The 18,074-nt window shown below is 37.4% G+C and overlaps 1 protein-coding gene across 18 annotated transcripts in view; it reads left to right on the forward strand.

The window, feature by feature from the left end:
• ADD3 (adducin 3) overlaps positions 1–18,074 on the forward strand; it is a 132,301-nt gene that overhangs the window by 102,758 nt on the left and 11,469 nt on the right. For all 18 annotated transcript variants that reach the window (XM_010820023.3, XM_010820026.3, XM_024985523.2 and 15 more), the window contains 6 exons: positions 12,161–12,299; positions 14,294–14,445; positions 15,431–15,511; positions 16,346–16,495; positions 16,963–17,106; positions 17,219–17,317. In XM_010820023.3, the coding sequence (XP_010818325.1) occupies positions 12,161–12,299; positions 14,294–14,445; positions 15,431–15,511; positions 16,346–16,495; positions 16,963–17,106; positions 17,219–17,317 (765 nt within the window). The remainder of the gene's footprint in view (positions 1–12,160; positions 12,300–14,293; positions 14,446–15,430; positions 15,512–16,345; positions 16,496–16,962; positions 17,107–17,218; positions 17,318–18,074) is intronic.

Below are 18,074 nucleotides of genomic sequence, written 5' to 3' on the forward strand. Positions count from 1 at the left end.
CCACTTTGAAGAACTAACTAATTAGCCAAAGAATTACGGTAATATATAGGATAAAGTAACTGAAAGAATGAAATGAAGTTCAGATTTTGTTCAAGATTAAATACCAAGATTTCTTTGGTTAATGCTCCAAAGAGAATCATTCAATTCTAAGTAAAGCTTTAAAGGAAAAAGTACCAAACTACATTTTTATGTCAGCGTTTTTTAAAAATAATTTTTCCATTAAACTAAGGCAACATAACTGAGATTACCTAACTTTTTTTTTTTTAACTTGTGTATTGCCACTATAAGATTGGCTTAAAAATACGAATTTTACTTATGCCTTGGGGAACTTAATGAAAGAATGGTAAAGGGCAGGTATATAGATTGTCATTTCCATGTTTATATAGCAAGAGTGATAATTTTCAGCCCAGAAGGAAACAAAAGAATTTTAATTCTTTTTGTACAAAAGAAGATTTAAAAGAATTGTGGATAGGTCATTTTTTCCCTAGTTCTTTGCTAGTGAATTTAAAATCTTGTTTGTGAAAGACTTGGAAAAGTATATGTATTTTGTCTTTCTGCCATGTTTTAGGACATGGCTTTCAAATTTCTTTTAATACAACAAACTTTTCACCAAAGGAAATGATACATGGTGGCCTGTGTTACTAAAAAACAAAACTTAGCAGCTTAAAACAACAAGCTTTTATTATCTCATCATTTCTGTGAGTCAGGAATTCAGGAGCAGCTTAGCTGAGTGGATCTAGCTTAAGGTCTCTCATGAGGTATCTGTCAGGGCTGCTGCATCTGAAGGCTTGACTAGAGTGGAGGTTTCCACTCTTTTAAGATGGGTCACTCACCTGGCTGTTGGCAAAAGGCTGCAGTTTTTTGCCACATGGACCTTAAGCAGAGGCTGTTTGAGTGCTCTCCCCATGAGGAAGTATCTCAGAGCAAAGAGGAGCCTGCAGTACCTTTTATGACCTGATCTCAGACATTTCACACAATACTTCTGCCATATTTGTTAGTTAAGAAGTGAGTCGCTAAGTTTAGCTCATACTTGAGAGGAACGAAGCTTCACCTTTGGAGGGGAGGATTGTCCACTCTGTGATCACAATTTATTTTAAAAGCACCACAGTCTGCCATAATTTATCTACCTTCCTCCCACATGCAAAATGCACTCACCATCTCCTACTACCCCTGCAAAAATTTCATCCCATTACAACATTAGCCTGAATCCAAAATATTGACTTCTAAATCCAGTCCAGGTATAGGTGATCTATCTCAAGTGAAATTCCTTAAATATAGTGCCTCTCAATCTATAGACCTGAGAACTGTCCTCACACACATTCAGTGGTGGGACACACCCGAAGCTAACTGCTGTGGACATTCTTGTTCAAAAAAGGGAGAAAATTGAGGGTACAGAGGAGTCACTGCTTCGTAGTAATTCTAAAATCCATCTGGGCCAATGTTTGAAAGTTCCCTTGATAAGAACTCAGTCCTTCTTCTACTTAGTAGAAATGAGTCTCCCTGGCTCTTGGCTCTGCCCTCTGGGTTTTTGGTTCCATTCTCTGAATTACTCTTCCTTTTCCTTAAAAAGTAGCCTGTGTTTGCAGCTGTGTATTTTTCTCACCCTGCTTTCTTCTTGTAGAGGTTTTGGAGTTCAAAGACCTCTTTTCTTTTTGTACTCTCTTTGTTTCTTTAAGTCCAAGATTATAATGTTTCTGTGAATATAATTTTCTTAAAAACTGTATGTGTCTCGTGTGAATATTGAGGTTCATTCTGTTAGACAAAACCCATAACCAATGAAGATCAAAATCAAAGGTATTACTAGTACATGTTTGTAAGAAACAAATTTGTAAGCTTTCTATTTAAAATGCTGAGTTCAATATGACAAACCCACAGCAAACATTATCCTCAATGGTGAAAAATTGAAAGCATTTCCTCTAAAGTCAGGAACAAGACAAGGGTGCCCACTTTCACCATTACTATTCAACACAGTTTTGGAAGTTTTGGCCACAGCAATCAGAGCAGAAAAAGAAATAAAAGGAATCCAAATTGGAAAAGAAGAAGTAAAACTCTCACTATTTGCAGATGACATGATCCTCTACATAGAAAACCCTAAAGACTCCACCAGAAAATTACTAGAGCTAATCAATGACTACAGTAAAGTTGCAGGATATAAAATCAACACACAGAAATCCCTTGCATTCCTATACACTAATAATGAGAAAACAGAAAGAGAAATTAAGGAAACAATTCCATTCACCATTGCAACGGAAAGAATAAAATACTTAGGAATATATCTACCTAAAGAAACTAAAGACCTATATATAGAAAACTATAAAACACTGGTGAAAGAAATCAAAGAGGACACTAACAGATGGAGAAATGTACCATGTTCATGGGTTGGAAGAATCAATATAGTGAAAATGAGTATACTACCCAAAGCAATATATAGATTCAGTGCAATCCCTATCAAGCTACCAACAGTATTCTTCACAGAGCTAGAACAAATAATTTCACAATTTGTATGGAAATACAAAAAACCTCGAATAGCCAAAGCAATCTTGAGAAAGAAGAATGGAACTGGAGGAATCAACCTACCTGACTTCAGGCTCTACTACAAAGCCACAGTTATCAAGACAGTATGGTACTGGCACAAAGACAGAAATATAGATCAATGGAACAAAATAGAAAGCCCAGAGATAAATCCACGCACATATGGACACCATATCTTTGACAAAGGAGGCAAAAATATACAATGGATTAAAGACAATCTCTTTAACAAGTGGTGCTGGGAAATCTGGTCAACCACTTGTAAAAGAATGAAACTAGAACACTTTCTAACACCATACACAAAAATAAACTCAAAATGGATTAAAGATCTCAACATAAGACCAGAAACTATAAAACTCCTAGAGGAAAACATAGGCAAAACACTCTCTGACATACATCACAGCAGGATCCTCTATGACCCACCTCCCAGAATATTGGAAATAAAAGCAAAAATAAACAAATGGGACCCAATTAACCTTAAAAGCTTCTGCACATCAAAGGAAACTATTAGCAAGGTGATAAGACAGCCTTCAGAATGGGAGAAAATAATAGCAAATGAAGCAACGGACAAACAACTAATCTCAAAAATATACAAGCAACTCCTACAGCTCAACTCCAGAAAAATAAATGACCCAATCAAAAAATGGGCCAAAGAACTAAATAGACATTTCTCCAAAGAAGACATACAGATGGCTAACAAACACATGAAAAGATGCTCAACATCACTCATTATCAGAGAAATGCAAATCAAAACCACTATGAGGTACCATTTCACACCAGTCAGAATGGCTGCGATCCAAAAGTCTACAAATAATAAATGCTGGAGAGGGTGTGGAGAAAAGGGAACCCTCTTACACTGTTGGTGGGAATGCAAACTAGTACAGCCACTATGGAGAACAGTGTGGAGATTCCTTAAAAAACTGGAAATAGAACTGCCTTATGATCCAGCAATCCCACTGCTGGGCATACACACTGAGGAAACCAGAAGGGAAAGAGACACGTGTACCCCAATGTTCGTCGCAGCACTGTTTATAATAGCCAGGACATGGAAGCAACCTAGATGCCCATCAGCAGATGAATGGATAAGAAAGCTGTGGTACATATACACAATGGAGTATCACTCAGCCATTAAAAAGAATACATTTGAATCAGTTCTAATGAGGTGGATGAAACTGGAGCCTGTTATACAGAGTGAAGTAAGCCAGAAGGAAAAACACCAATACAGTATACTAACGCATATATATGGAATTTAGAAAGATGGTAACAATAACCCGGTGTACGAGACAGCAAAAGAGACACTGATGTATAGAACAGTCTTATGGACTCTGTGGGAGAGGGAGAGGGTGGGAAGATTTGGGAGAATGGCATTGAAACATGTAAAATATTATGTATGAAACGAGATGCCAGTCCAGGTCGATGCACGATACTGGATGCTTGGGGCTGGTGCACTGGGATGACCCAGAGGGATGGTGTGGGGAGGGAGGAGGGTTCAGGATGGGGAGCACGTGTGTATCTGTGGCAGATTCATTTTGATATTTGGCAAAACTAATACAATTATGTAAAGTTTAAAAATAAAATAAAATTTAAAAAAAATAAATGTCATGTTTTCAAAGGAAAAAAAAATGCTGAGTTCATTTGGGAAGAAAGTAAATCAGGAAAGAAACTAATAAAAACAAAGTATAATACTTTTTTTTTAATAACTGCTTACTGTGTACCAGGCAACTATTAAGTATCGAATCCTATTTAATCCTCAAAACAACTCAAAGAAGTATTACTGTCCCCTAGTTTCCACATGAATAAACTGAAACTTAGAGCCATTAAATAACTTGCAGAAGTTTTTATACCCTTAGTTAAATAGAGGGGTCTGAATTTAAACTTGAAACTCACTCCCTTTCCTGCTAGGCTTAAAGCATTCAATTACTATGAAAGAGTTCCACCCGTGTTTTATTCTTCTTCAAATTCTCTTGCTCAAGAGGAGTTTCAAATCATAAGACATTTCGGTGTCTGTAAATTTGGATGACAAACATATTGCCTTATTGCCTTGAGCTGGGAAAGTAGGAGAAGAGAAATTTGTCTCATCTCAACTCCAAATACTATTTCTTTCTAGAAATTTCATGGCCTTTTGATATGATTTTTTTAATTTTAATAAAGTATTTGTCTTAGAAATTAAGTGCTGGTGAATAAACTTATTTAGAGATTTTGTTAATGCACTCGAGAGAATCTACAAGTTTTCTTTGTCCAATATACTCCTTGTATATATGTCTTTGGAGACATATATATGATTGCCCTTGTCTTAGAATGAAATATCCAGGGCAGATGGTTAGAATTTAATGATGGGCCTCATCAAAGTTAAAGAAAGGTGTAAGTTGAAAACTTCAGAACATGGTAGATATTTAGTAAATTCTGAACACTTGGATGGATGGATATGTGAATGGCTGAATGGGTTTTGAGTCATTAAACACTTGAATGTTGCCCAATAAGTTCCTACTGAACTATACTGCTTAAATGAAAAACAGTTGGCAAGTTTCAGAAAAAGAATGGAAGTTCTTAAAGTCTTAATATCATAAAGACTTATTGAAAGAAGTGTTTAATGTTACTCTGAAAGATAGGACAACAGCAGTGTAGATGTTGGTTGGTCAGGCCCATGACACACCAGCACCTTTTTTTTTAACTTTTTATTTTGTGTTGGGATATAGCCGATTAACCTGAAGGGACTTAGCAGCAGCATAATCGATTAACAATGCTGTGATAGTTTCGAGTGTACAGCGAAGGGACTCAGCCATACGTATACATGTATCCATTCTCCCCCAGACTCCCACCCAGCCTGCCACATAACATTGAGCAGAGAATTCCATGTTCAATACAATAGATCCTTGTGACACACTAACCTTTCTTAATAACAGGGCAACGTGTAATGCTTCAAACTTATTTTAAAGATAGGAGAAACTTAAAAGTCATATTCATGTTAAAATTTCCTATCACTATAATTAAGCCCTAAAATTTTAACAGGTCACCTTAGTTAGAATAGGTCAGAATTACCATGATTTATCTGGTCACTTTGGAAGTTTCAAATGGAAATATTCTTTATTAACTTTGTTTGCAATTTTATTAAAATGCCAGCTTTAAGAAAAGATATTATTCTAACCTTTAGCTTTATATTAATTACACGTAGATACAGGAGAAAGATCATCCAGAAGAAAATTTGGTTTATGTGTTTTTTCTCCTTTCAACAGGACCAGTGGTAATCTATTTCCAAATGAATACATTTCTTAATGGAGAAATTCTAAGTAAGTTTGTTATGCTCCTAATTCCACTTGAGGAGAGATCTAATAACATAATTGCAGGGTGCCCTGAGAGCAGCAAGTCTGTAATCTGTTTTTCTTTTTGCTCCAGTTTTTCTTTCTAGTAATTATTATGAGGTACAACACCCAGCTGTGGGTATTTAAAATCCAGCTCTGAGATTTATCAGTATTCTGTTAACCTGATTTTTGTAAGTTAGACATTACTTATAGGTCAATCTGTATAATTTTTTTTAACCTTAACCAAAACTATTGCATCATCTGTTTGTTTTATAAAATAGCTTCTTTTCTGTGATTTAAAAATAAAAATTATTTCATTTATTACTACTTTCTTCTGAAAGTTCTTAAGGCAGAAGCCTTAAGATCTGATATTTCAAATTACTACTACTTTTGGCTTATAATATACATGAATATATTAGCTCAGTCAGTAAAAAAACTGCCTGCAGTGTAGGAGACCCGGGTTCAATCCCTGGGTCAGGAAAATCTGCTGGAGAAGGAAATGGCCACCCACTCCAGTATTCTTGCTAGGAGAACCCCATGGGCAGAGGAACCTAGTGGGCAACATACAGTCCACGGGGTCGCAAGAGTCAAACATGACTGAGTGACTAAACCACCACCACATGTGTATATACTCTGAGTATACTCTTACCTTACATGAATCTCAAATCTCTGAATCCTTTATGTTTTTACAAGTTTATTTTTATCCATACATTTATGAATTCAGAGTTACAGGATCACTCCCTTAACTGACAGGAGATGTACCCAATAAAACAGTATGAGAGTCAGAGAAGCCTTTAAAGTCACCCTCTAACTTAAACATTTTGTTTTTCACCTAGTGATTTTTTTTTTTTTTTTTTAACCACACTTTTTTGGACATGTGTTTGCTGAGAGAGCTATCCCAACTAATAATGTTCTGGGGACAAACCAAGTTTTCAAGTAGGATTTTGTTTGAATTGAATTAAATGACTTTCCAAAAATTTACAACTTTCTGTGAAGATTCACTTCTTAGTTTTAAAAAAAAATGAATTTCTTCCCGTAGATGATGGACAGGCCTAATTACACAGGAGGAATTTCTCATTCAAGTGACAGACTGATAAGACTGTTTTCTAGAGCTTCAGATTCCAGTGCTAATCACATGTGAAATGGATCTTTCCTATCACTAACTCAGTTAAGATGAGATCAGATTCTTTGCTTTCTTTCCTTATATCTAGGAAAATGCAAAGAAAAGAAGCTCTAACTTATCAACTATAATAATTCAGCACTGAACTAGCCACTCAGGGATTCTCTAGAAATATGAAAAACACAGTCCCAGCCATCAGATATTTAACTGTATAGTAGAGTAGGAAAAATAAATCACAGTTCTGATAAAGCCCTAAATGCAGTATAGGCAAATGTTAAAAGAATTCAAAGTGGAGTGGGAAGAGAAGAAATACGGAGATCCCTCCTAACTGTGGTGATTAGAGAGACTTCAAGGAGAATGTGGCATTTAAAATGAGTGTTGAGTATAAAGGGTAAGAATTCATCTGGTAGAGGAACAGTAGAAGCCAGCTTTTCCGTTTGATGAAATACAATGAGCAAGGATAGAAAAGTACATGTTGTGGATCAGAGTATGAGGTAGTAATGGGAGATACAGCCAAAAACTGACCTAACAGATTGTAGAGATCCTGGAGTACCAGACTGTTGTGACCTAAGTTAGAATTCAGCCCATTTTCTCATCATTTCTAGTTTTAATCTGTTTGTATCAATTTTTTGTACATGCATGTAGTGCTTTTTTTGGATCTGGGCTCACCACCACTTAATTGCACTATGACATTAGGAAACTCACTTAACTTGAGCTTCTCTTTCCTTGTTGGCAAAAATGGACCTCACATGATGATTGTGACGGTTAAATAACAAAACATACCGTGCGGTGCCTAGCACAGTTTTATGGAAGTGTATGTACATGGGTTAAATATAATACTGCTAACGTAAAGCAGTTTTATGCTTTCGTGACGACACTTTGAAAATTACAGTCATTCATTAGACTATATTTTGGCGTTTGAAAGCCTTAAAGAATCTATCACTCCGTTGACATTCTGCCTTAGCGTGTTCATGTCTTCAGGGTATAACAACCCCCAATACCTCCTCTTCTCTGTTTTTCTCCATGTAAGAAGGAAGATGGTTTATGCTGTAAAACCACATATGTGTGTGTGTCGTTTGATCTTTTAACCTGACTCTGCTAGCAGAGACCCTAGGGAATTGTTGGTTTAATCTGACTTCAGAAGCCCAGCATGTGATCTTGCTGCCCTACTTAAAAGTTTCTCATTCTGCTTTGATGGAAGAATTTCTAACTACAATAGGGCAAGTTTTGGTACTCCAAAAATCTGCTATATAATTTTTATTGCTTTATCTATCATTTTAACCTAATGCTCTAATCTAGCCTGAGAGGTTTGCTCATGCTTCTGACCACAGCACACCTGCTGCCTTAGTAGCTGTACAGACATACCTAAGAGATATTTCAGCTTCAGCTGCAGACCACCATAGTAAAACAAACATTGCAGTAAAGTGAGTCACACAGATTTTGTTTCCCAGTGCATGCAAAAATTATATTTATATTATACTACAGTCTATTAAGTGTCCAAGAGCATTGTGTCTTAAAAAAAAACAATGTACATACATTAATTTTAAAATAATGCTCTTGGATAAATGGCACTGTTAGACTTGCTCTGCACAGGGTGGCCACAAACTTCCAATTTATTTAGAAGAAAAAAGCACAGTATCTAAAAAAGCAGAATAACTGAAGTGCAGTAAAACAAGGCATACCTGTAACTGGATTCAGCGACACAGCTCGTCTCTGATACAGTTAGGCAGATATCCTATACCCAACTGAGACTTTGAGATTTGAATCACTATTCCATTTATTTATTAGCTATGCAACCACAAGCAAGTAATTGCCTGTTTCAGGACTTTATTGTGAGATTCAAATGAATCAACTGTAAAGGATTATTTTATTAATATTGAATTTTAGTAGGAACATGATTAACTATCCACCATAAAGACAAACAAAATTTTTATTTTTTAACATAATATTTTAATGAAAGCTTAATATGTTTATTGATAAAATTTTAAAGCCAGCTGAAACAGTTTTATATCATTAGTAAGTTTTATACTAACAGTTTTATGACTGAGGTAATTATCTGAACAATATTTCAAAAATATTTGCAACATTAAGAACTGAGTTATAAATGTTCATGACAAAAAATATTAAATCTTCTGGAATAAAAGAATTCATATCTGTTGAAGCACTGTCAACTATATAAAGAGGCTGGGAACATTTCATTTACTTTTAAAATTATTTTCTTCTCCTGTACTGCATAGAAGCTATTTACTAGCCTGAAAAGGGAAATTCATATATTTATCTTAATTTCAGAAGGGCTTACGCATTCCTCTATGACACCATGGATCATCTCAAAGCTTTAGGATGGTACTCACTATCTTATGGGATAAATGGAAGTTTTTTTAAAAAGGCATTTTCACTGGTGAAAAAAGCATTTGACCTGAGTCCTTGTCTCTGACATTTACTAGCTCTGTGACCTTGAACAAATGTTTCAACCTTTCTTATTTAGCTTTCTCAATACACCCAGCAGAAATTTCTCATCAGGATTGTAAATAATTGTGATTCTCTTGAGCAACTTCTTGGTTTTGTTTTTTCTCTTAAAACCATTGTAAATCAGCATACTGAGCAATTGTCTTGATTCATGTTGGCTGCTGGAAACTTTAGATAAAAATTGGCCCATCTCTAGCAAATGATACAATTTTATGTGTGCTCTTTGTATCTCAACCTCATTCCTGGCTCAGTCTAACTTCCATATGCTTATTTTCTCTTTAGCTTGATTTTTCTTACTGATCTTTATTTTTGTGTCATTTTAATCTATGGAATCTGCCTTAAATTCTTGCTGAAACAACGTAAGGTGCAGTATTCAATAAAATAAATAATGCCTTCTTCTCAGAGCTATTGTGATACACATAGTAGGTATCATTTTTTTTTTCTCACTGAATCAAAGAATGTTGGTTATAGCTTCTTTGAATTGAAGCAGGTTAAATAGAGTTTGATTTTGAAGGGAAGATAAAGTTTCAGATTGGCCCATTGCCAGATGTCTAGAAGTTTTTTGTAGTTTATATAAAGATAAATGAGTATGTCTGGAAGATTCTTTTCCTTTCAGCCTTAAACATGTTAAAACACTCATGTTAGCCATCAGTATGAAGGTGTCCATCCATCTTATATGCAGCTCACAGCCGTTTTATGTTCACAAGGTCTTAGAAATATATTAATGGAGTTTTCTGATAAGTGTAATGTGTCTTTGTCAAGGATATTTTATACGATAGTATCTCTGGTTTAAATCACATACTTAAATGAACTAGATAAAAGTCAATGGAATTAGATGGTTAGAATTTTTTTTGTAATTATGCCAAGGATTTGTGTTTAACAAGCCTTGCATTTGTAAAAGGAAAACCATGTTTAACTGGTATAAACTGCACTATGAACTCAGAATTCAAATATGGTCACTAGTATTTTTTAAATGAATCATTCAAGCAGCATCTTTCTCTTGGAATTTCTGCTTTCCCCTAAATTGTCCCAAGAACTTAAAGTAGTTTACATAGTCCAAAAAGGTTCATCGGTGATTTCCATATCCAGGCTGTGGTGTGTGGTACACATGTCTGCGTCTATGACAGAGCCACACCAGAGTCTGTTCAGCCCACCACTGACTGCCATTGCCCCTGCCTCTCCCTGCCACATGGCGGTGTCGTTGAAACCCTTGCCCAAGAGGAGATACAGGTTTACTGCTGACCCAGATGCCTCTGCAGGCCACCACGGTGCAGCGGGGAAGAAGGACCTCCTACGCTCTTGCTGCGCTAAGCTCAGTTAAGGTGTGCTTTGATGCTCTATGGTTGAGCTCCCAAGATTACAGTTATTAACACTTAGATCTTTGAACTCACATCACAGATGCCTTTCAACTGTTTTCTAAAAACAATGCAAGCATGAGTCAGGACTGGTTCTAATATGTACTACCACCTCGTAGCCTTACAACCACATTTCCCTTTCAGCAGGAGCTTCTATGCCATTATCTAAAATTTTTAAAAAGGTTCTTCCTTCTGAAAACCTCTGAGATGCATTCAGCCATCTCTAAGCAAGGCTCCACCTAAGCAGCCACTCCAGGAGATTGTATTCCCAGCCTTACAAGGAAGACTACTCACAGGGACTTGAAGGAGAGTCACTCTTCTCGGGAGAATTTCCCAGTGATCTCTGGTGTTTATACCTGCTCTCTTGGAGGAAATGATTACAAAGCAGTATATTCTGCCTTCTCCTTCTTAAGTGAAGTCGGAACAAACTGAATATACTTTCCAGCAGGGCATTCTGCTACACATGTAACTAATCTCAAATGAAGAGCAAGGTCTGGATAATTTACATTGCAAGAGCCTTCCTGTTTAAGGTGAACGAATATAGACATGAGCAAGAGAATATATGATTAATAAACTAAGTGTTGGTTGAGTGTGATAGAAATACAAAACCAGCTAATTCAACTAATGTGAAGGGTTGGGGGATTTTTCAAATGATGAATTATATTAGCAACTCAAAGCTTGCTGGAATAGAAACTGTTGTTTTAATATTCAGTATTTTTATTTGTATAAATACTATCTGCCACACTTACATCCCCCTTCCCAAAAAGAAGAAAAGCAGAGCTCCAAAACAGGAACATTTAGTACCCAGAGTTGGGAGAAAAGTTCTTTCTTTAGCACAGTGTTGCAGAGGGGAGTAATCAGCTCCCTGCTCTTTATGAGTTTGTTTTCAGAGTTTATAGAGCTAAGGAATTGCCATGGAAATCATAAAATGGAAGCCTTGATTTACTATGTCTTAGTGAAGACTTTTGCTGGGAGTTGTTATAGTCAGAGGCATGTTCCATTCAGATAAGGAGTCTATCCTAACCTGATAATGAGCTGCTGGGCAAGGAATGGGTCTCTTTACACCAGGCTCTGTGGGTGCTCTAGTTGCATATTATTAACAGAGTTGCCTTTCCCCGCGCCTTTGTATTGTGGATGTTGTAATAGCTCATCTTCTTAGAGATTAAGAACGCCTAATGGTTTTCCATCCCCTTGAAACCAAGCTTCTTGGAGCTGCTTCCAGTGTTTTAATTTTCTTATTTTGTGCTTTATATTTGTTTTTAAATAGTGTAAATGAAAGTTATTCCAGAGAGGAATGGGGGAAAGACTGATTATATCAGAGCAAGTTATGTTGGGGTCATTCTGCTCCACGTGACATGCATGTGCTCAGTGATTATTTTTGTGTATTACAGGCCTTTCGGGAAGACCTGGAATGCCTTATTCAAGAACAGATGAAGAAAGGCCACAATCCAACTGGATTACTAGCGTTACAACAGATTGCAGATTACATCATGACCAGTTCTTTTTCGGGCTTTACTTCACCTCCCCTCAGTACGTCAGTTTTGTAAAGTTTGAAAAATTGTAATTTCATCTCCACTTTGAACAGTGTACATTTCTAGCAGCATGTTCTGATCTGGTTCAGTACTTCAGTTTGTAACATCTAATACTTAAAGTAACATAGTGTTAGTGTCTCTTACTTCTTCATACCAACCAGACATTTACTAGACTTTGTAAGGATTACAAAATAGTTATAAAATGTGGTCCATGCCCCAGATAAACACATATTTGAGTTGAGACATACACTGAATGCACAAAAGATTAAAACTGCAAGATAACTGTAGAGGGAAAAAATTACAAAGCAACTTAAAAAGAAATTTTCTACTGACTTTTTCTAAGTCATCTTGCTATGAACTCAGAGTTGGAATTGATTATGGAATGAAGTGGACCAAAAGAACTTTATGAAAGAAGAGAGCTCAACCAACCAGACTTTAAAACAAAGGAGCAGTAGCAGTTAGAACTTGGTGTAAAAGAGGTGTTAGCATATTTTATCCATTCAACAGGCCTTTACGGAGAGCACCAGTTTGGTGGACTAAACACTGTAAGGATGCCAAGAGTTATAACTTGTCATAACTAAATCTCAGAGAGAGACATGCACAGAACTGACTGCTGTACCTGGGCAGGTACAGAATCCTAGACCTCAGGGACTTTTCTTTTCCTCCTCTTTCTTTCTTTGTTACTTCCTTTTTTTCTTTTTTGTTAAAGATTTACAAGTAGGAGTTCAATGAATTCAAGTACTTCCCAAATAGAGGAATAGCATGCAAAGAGACATGATGGTGGGAATGCACAAGGTGTGGGTAGAACTCAAGTGGATCAGTATCTTGGCACACACACTGGTTAAAGAATCTTTGAAAGAGTCCCAGAGTGAGTTATAAGTGCTTGACTAGAGTAGTGGAGAAGGCAATGGCACCCCACTCCAGTACTCTTGCCTGGAGAATCCCATGGACAGAGGAGCCTGGTAGGCTGCAGTCCATGGGGTCACTAAGAGTCGGACACGACTGAGTGACTTCACTTTGACTTTTCACTTTCATGCATTGGAGAAGGAAATGGCAACCCACTCCAGTATTCTTGCCTAGAGAATCCCAGGGATGGGGGAGCCTGGTGGGCTGCCATCTGTGGGGTTGCACAGGGTCGGACACGACTGAAGCGACTTAGCAGCAACAGCAGCAGCAGCAGCAGTGGTTGTGGGAATGAGAACGAAGAGAGCAGTGAGAAGGGCATTATAGCCAAGGAAGGGGAGAGAAGACTTATCAACAGGTTTGAATGTGGTGATGGCGGGGGTGGCAGATCAGTGGTGAGAGGAACAATGAGTTCCAACATCACTCACTCTTCCTGCTTGGGAGAAACTGGAAAATTGAAAAATTGAGCTAGTTGGTCCACTTTTTCTATAATACTGATTATCTGACATGTGCCATGTACCCTAACAAGAGTATGTAGGGCTAAGGGCCAAGAGGCCCACAATAGTACCACACAGGCCTGGAGAAGAAGTGTAGGAAAGAGGCAGGTAATGGTAGCCAGGGGAATGAAGACAGTAATTTAGCGATTGGGTCATTAGAGATTAAGACTAGTTTTTGTTGCTTGGTGAGGGCAGAAACTAGATTACTGTTTGATTGCATTCTTAAATATTTTTTGTTTGAATAAAAGTCAAAAGAGGTAAAGCAGCTTGTTTTAGATCTTATCAGCTGTTACCATTGGGATCATCTGTCCATATCTGCACCCCCCCCACCCCAACCCGTGGTATGAGCCTAACTCCCTAACATCACTCCCTACCAAGTACTAGATGAAACAGCAAGGCGATAGCTGATGCGTATTTTCACTCTGGGTGTACTTCCCTAGAGGAAGATAAGCTAATGCAATGTTGTGTGGGCTGCTAAGTTTCAGATCATTTGCAGGCTGGGACACTCCCAGACTCAGGCTGCTTTCTGCCAACTAATTTTCAGGTAAGGAATTATTTGACCTGAGTCTCTCTCCCCAATTTTTCCTCTTAGGTCTCGGCATGGTCACACCTATCAATGACCTTCCCGGAGCAGATACATCCTCGTATGTGAAGGGAGAAAAGCTTACTCGTTGTAAACTTGCCAGCCTGTACAGACTTGCAGACTTGTTTGGATGGGCCCACCTGGCAAATACATACATCTCAGTGAGTCCTTCAGCTTTCAATTCCTTTTTTTAAAATCCCAACTTGAAGGCAACTATGCTCTCCTCACCTTTACTCAGAAGTCCAGTTTTCAGACCTTGTTCTCTGAATGTAGCATGCTGGACCACAACCTCATCCTGATTTAAACCTTATCTTTGAGAGGCTACAGTTAACCCCAACTTTCTTCTCCATTTATTACCTGTGTTTCTTTAATTCAGACCAGTCACAGAACCTGTCTGAAAAGAAATCCTCCTGGCAGGATTTTCTCTCTGTGTATTAATTATATCTGAGAGTCAGTGATATTTTTTTTTAAAAATGCTTTAAAAAGCATTTGGGGCAGGGAGAGTAGAGGAGGCAAAGGAGATTTCCTCCTTGGTCTTTATTTTTTAAATATATTTTCCCCGTTCTTCATCATTATCTTGTTTTCCTGTTGCCACACTTGGAAACAATACAATATTTGGAAGAAAAGGTATGAAAATAATGTGTGATGAAAATGGCACAGATATGAGATACAATCTTCCTACAACTTTTCATTCCTTCCTCCAGCTGTTCCTTGGTTTCCCCTTTCTTTTCCACCTTAATTCCTTCCTAGGAAGAGATTTTTTTCTCTTTCCTTTGCCTATTTCCCCTTAATTTCCATAATGTAAGTCAAAATTATAGTCATATCTCATTGGCTTGAATAATATTGGCATTCATTTATCCTGAGATGAGCTGACCCTAAACAACCTTAGAACTCCCAAAATAACACTTTAGGTAAGTCCAGTAAATGAAGACCTGATGTCAGAATTTTTTAGCAAGTATTGAAGGCTTGAGGGAAGAAAACTTTTCAAGGCAAGTTTCATGTTGCACACCTTTAATTTCTGCTTTGTCCACCCCCCCACACACCCAGATATCTTATAGTTATTCATTATGATTATATTCTTAGTCATGTTTACACTGTGAAATATAAACACCTCATAGTAATTCTGTTTTGTTTTGTTTCTCCCAGGTAAGAATAAGTAAGGAGCAAGACCACATAATAATAATTCCCAGAGGCCTGTCTTTTTCTGAAGCCACAGCCTCCAATTTGGTACAATTTTCATTCTTATGTTACTTTTTCTGTGCTTCCTTGTACTTTTATGACAGCTTTTAGCTTTTAGTACTGGACAGAACAAGAAGAGGTATGGATGGAAAAACATTTACTAGTGAACAGGGAAGAATTTGGAAAGTTAATGTTGATTTTTTAAAGAAGAGCTTTAGGGTTCAAGAAAAACAGGGTGGTTGAAGAGCCTAATAAATGAATTGGTCTAATCATTAAACCTAGTCATGTTTTGAAGAGAATCTTTTGATTTTTTTTCTGTACTCTGTAATTTGTTTAAACATACACACAGTCTGTATGTTTTATAGGTAGATTTAAACAAAGTTCAGTTGGTGTGAGTATAGGGTGTGACATTCTGGCATTTATTTCTTCATAATTGTACTCTGGAGCATTGTCACTGGCCTCTAGAGCAGAAGGAACTTTGTTGATTCTAGTGCTATAGTGTTAATTAGCAAATGGATGTTTTCCAGGGAGTTCAGTAAACGCCAGACCTTCAGCGAAGAGCTGAAGTTACTCAGTTTCTTAAAAACTGTACTTCTCGCTAAATGCTATTTTGTTGCAGACTACATGTTGTAAATAAAATTCGGTGGGAACAAAGCCACACCCATTCTTTCACAGTAGTTTGTGGCAGCTTTTCTCCTATAGTGGCAGAGTTGAGTAGTTGCAACAGAGGTCCACAAAATCTAAAATATTTGCCTTCTGGCTTTTGACAAAAAAGTTTGCCACCCAACCCCCACTCCGACCCCACCCCCCAGTTTAGCTTGTGGAACGCTGGAAACTTAGATGCTTGTGTACCAATTAAGTATGTCTTTCTGATTTTTCCAGGTGAAAGTCAATATAATAGGAGAAGTGGTTGATCAGGGAAGTACTAATTTGAAAATTGACCATGCAGGCTTCAGTCCCCATGCCGCGATATATTCAACACGTCCTGATGTTAAGTGTGTGATACACATCCATACCCTTGCAACGGCAGCTGTAAGTCACTGAAGGGCCAAAACCAACAATGACCCTGGGAAGTGTGTTATTTCCGTGGCTTTCCTTCCATGATACTTTATAATCATTCTTTCAGACCCCACCATTTGAAGTCATTTTCAAAGTATTAATCCTCTGCATAAGAAAGCAAAAGGCCCTTTGGACTAAATGCTACTGTTCTAGGAAAAAATTGGAGACAGCATTTGCATTTTTTAATAAATCAGTTTAATAATTGTGTCATTGAGTTCTTTAGCGCAAAGCTTCTTTCCTAATATCTGGCACAGCATATAAATAGAATTTCCAAGTTCTTTTCTTCCTCTTGAAGAAGCAAAGAACTAAAACGGGAGGAGTCTGGAGTGCTGAGCACGGTGAACAGGCCAGTGCTGCCTGAGCTGACTGAAGAATCCTGTTCCTGTGAAGGTGTGATCAGTAACCAAATGTGTTATCTTGGCATGAACCCGATCAAATAGGTGTCCTCCATGAAGTGCGGGATCCTTCCAATTTCTCAAGAGTCCCTGATCCTGGGAGATGTCGCCTATTATGACTACCAAGGGTCACTTGATGATCAGGAGGAGAGAATTCAACTGCAGAAAGTTCTGGGGCCAAGTTGTAAGGTGTGTAGTAGAGTCTTTATCAAAGGAGCTATTTTTGTTGCTGTTACTGTTGATGAAAGCAGTGTGAGCTATGCCAGTTATTTAAAGTGATTGCTTTGGGATTCTATTTTAGGTGCTGGTACTCAGAAATCATGGTGTGGTAGCACTTGGAGAAACAGTCGAGGAGGCTTTTCATTACATTTTTAATGTGCAGATAGCCTGTGAGACTCAAGTAAGAAAAACGTTTACCCCTCCCCCTGCCTTTTTTTGCTTTATTATCTGTTGGGCTGGGTATTGTGTTTACTTATTTCCAGAGTTCTATCAGTTGGTGGCTTTTTGTTTTGTTTTGTCTTAAGAGAAGTTGTGCTTCACTTGAGTAAAAAGGGTCAACTGAGTATCTCTTGAATTGAAAACAGGAGGAAAGAAAATTAAAATTCATGTACAGACACATACACCAAATCTAAGGGCTTCATAAATATAATTTTCTTCATAAGCCTACTTTCCAAGATGGTATAGTCGCACATTTCTCCCTTTTCACCCTCTAGCAGTGTGGTGCTAATTGAGGAACAAAGATGACTGCCATTTATCAAAGATCGGCTGTGTTGTGGTCACTTTTATAAAAAAGGGTAAGAGCAGCACCAGAAGTTTTAGGAACTCATGCAATTTCCAGAGGTTCCACAGCCTCAGCCTCATTATTATAATGGATTAGATATTTATTAACCCCAGAAAAGCTGGGTGTATTTAACAGCCCTAATTTCCCCCCTTTTAGAAAAACCAAGCAGATTTCTCTTGAAGCAAATGGTAAGAATCTGAATTTATTGGAAAGGCTGCAAAAAGGAGGGGAAAAGGGGGGTGTACTTTTCCTACCAACTTTAACTTAACAACCAACTTTTTTTTTTTTTTTTTTTTTGCTTTAATGGTCAGTCTTCTCAAATGAGGCTATGAAAAGCTTCATTATATTGAAACAACGAGGTGACTTCTTCAGTATT

This window comes from Bos taurus, chromosome 26 (assembly GCF_002263795.3).
Source record: "Bos taurus isolate L1 Dominette 01449 registration number 42190680 breed Hereford chromosome 26, ARS-UCD2.0, whole genome shotgun sequence".
Lineage (NCBI taxonomy): Eukaryota > Metazoa > Chordata > Mammalia > Artiodactyla > Bovidae > Bos > Bos taurus.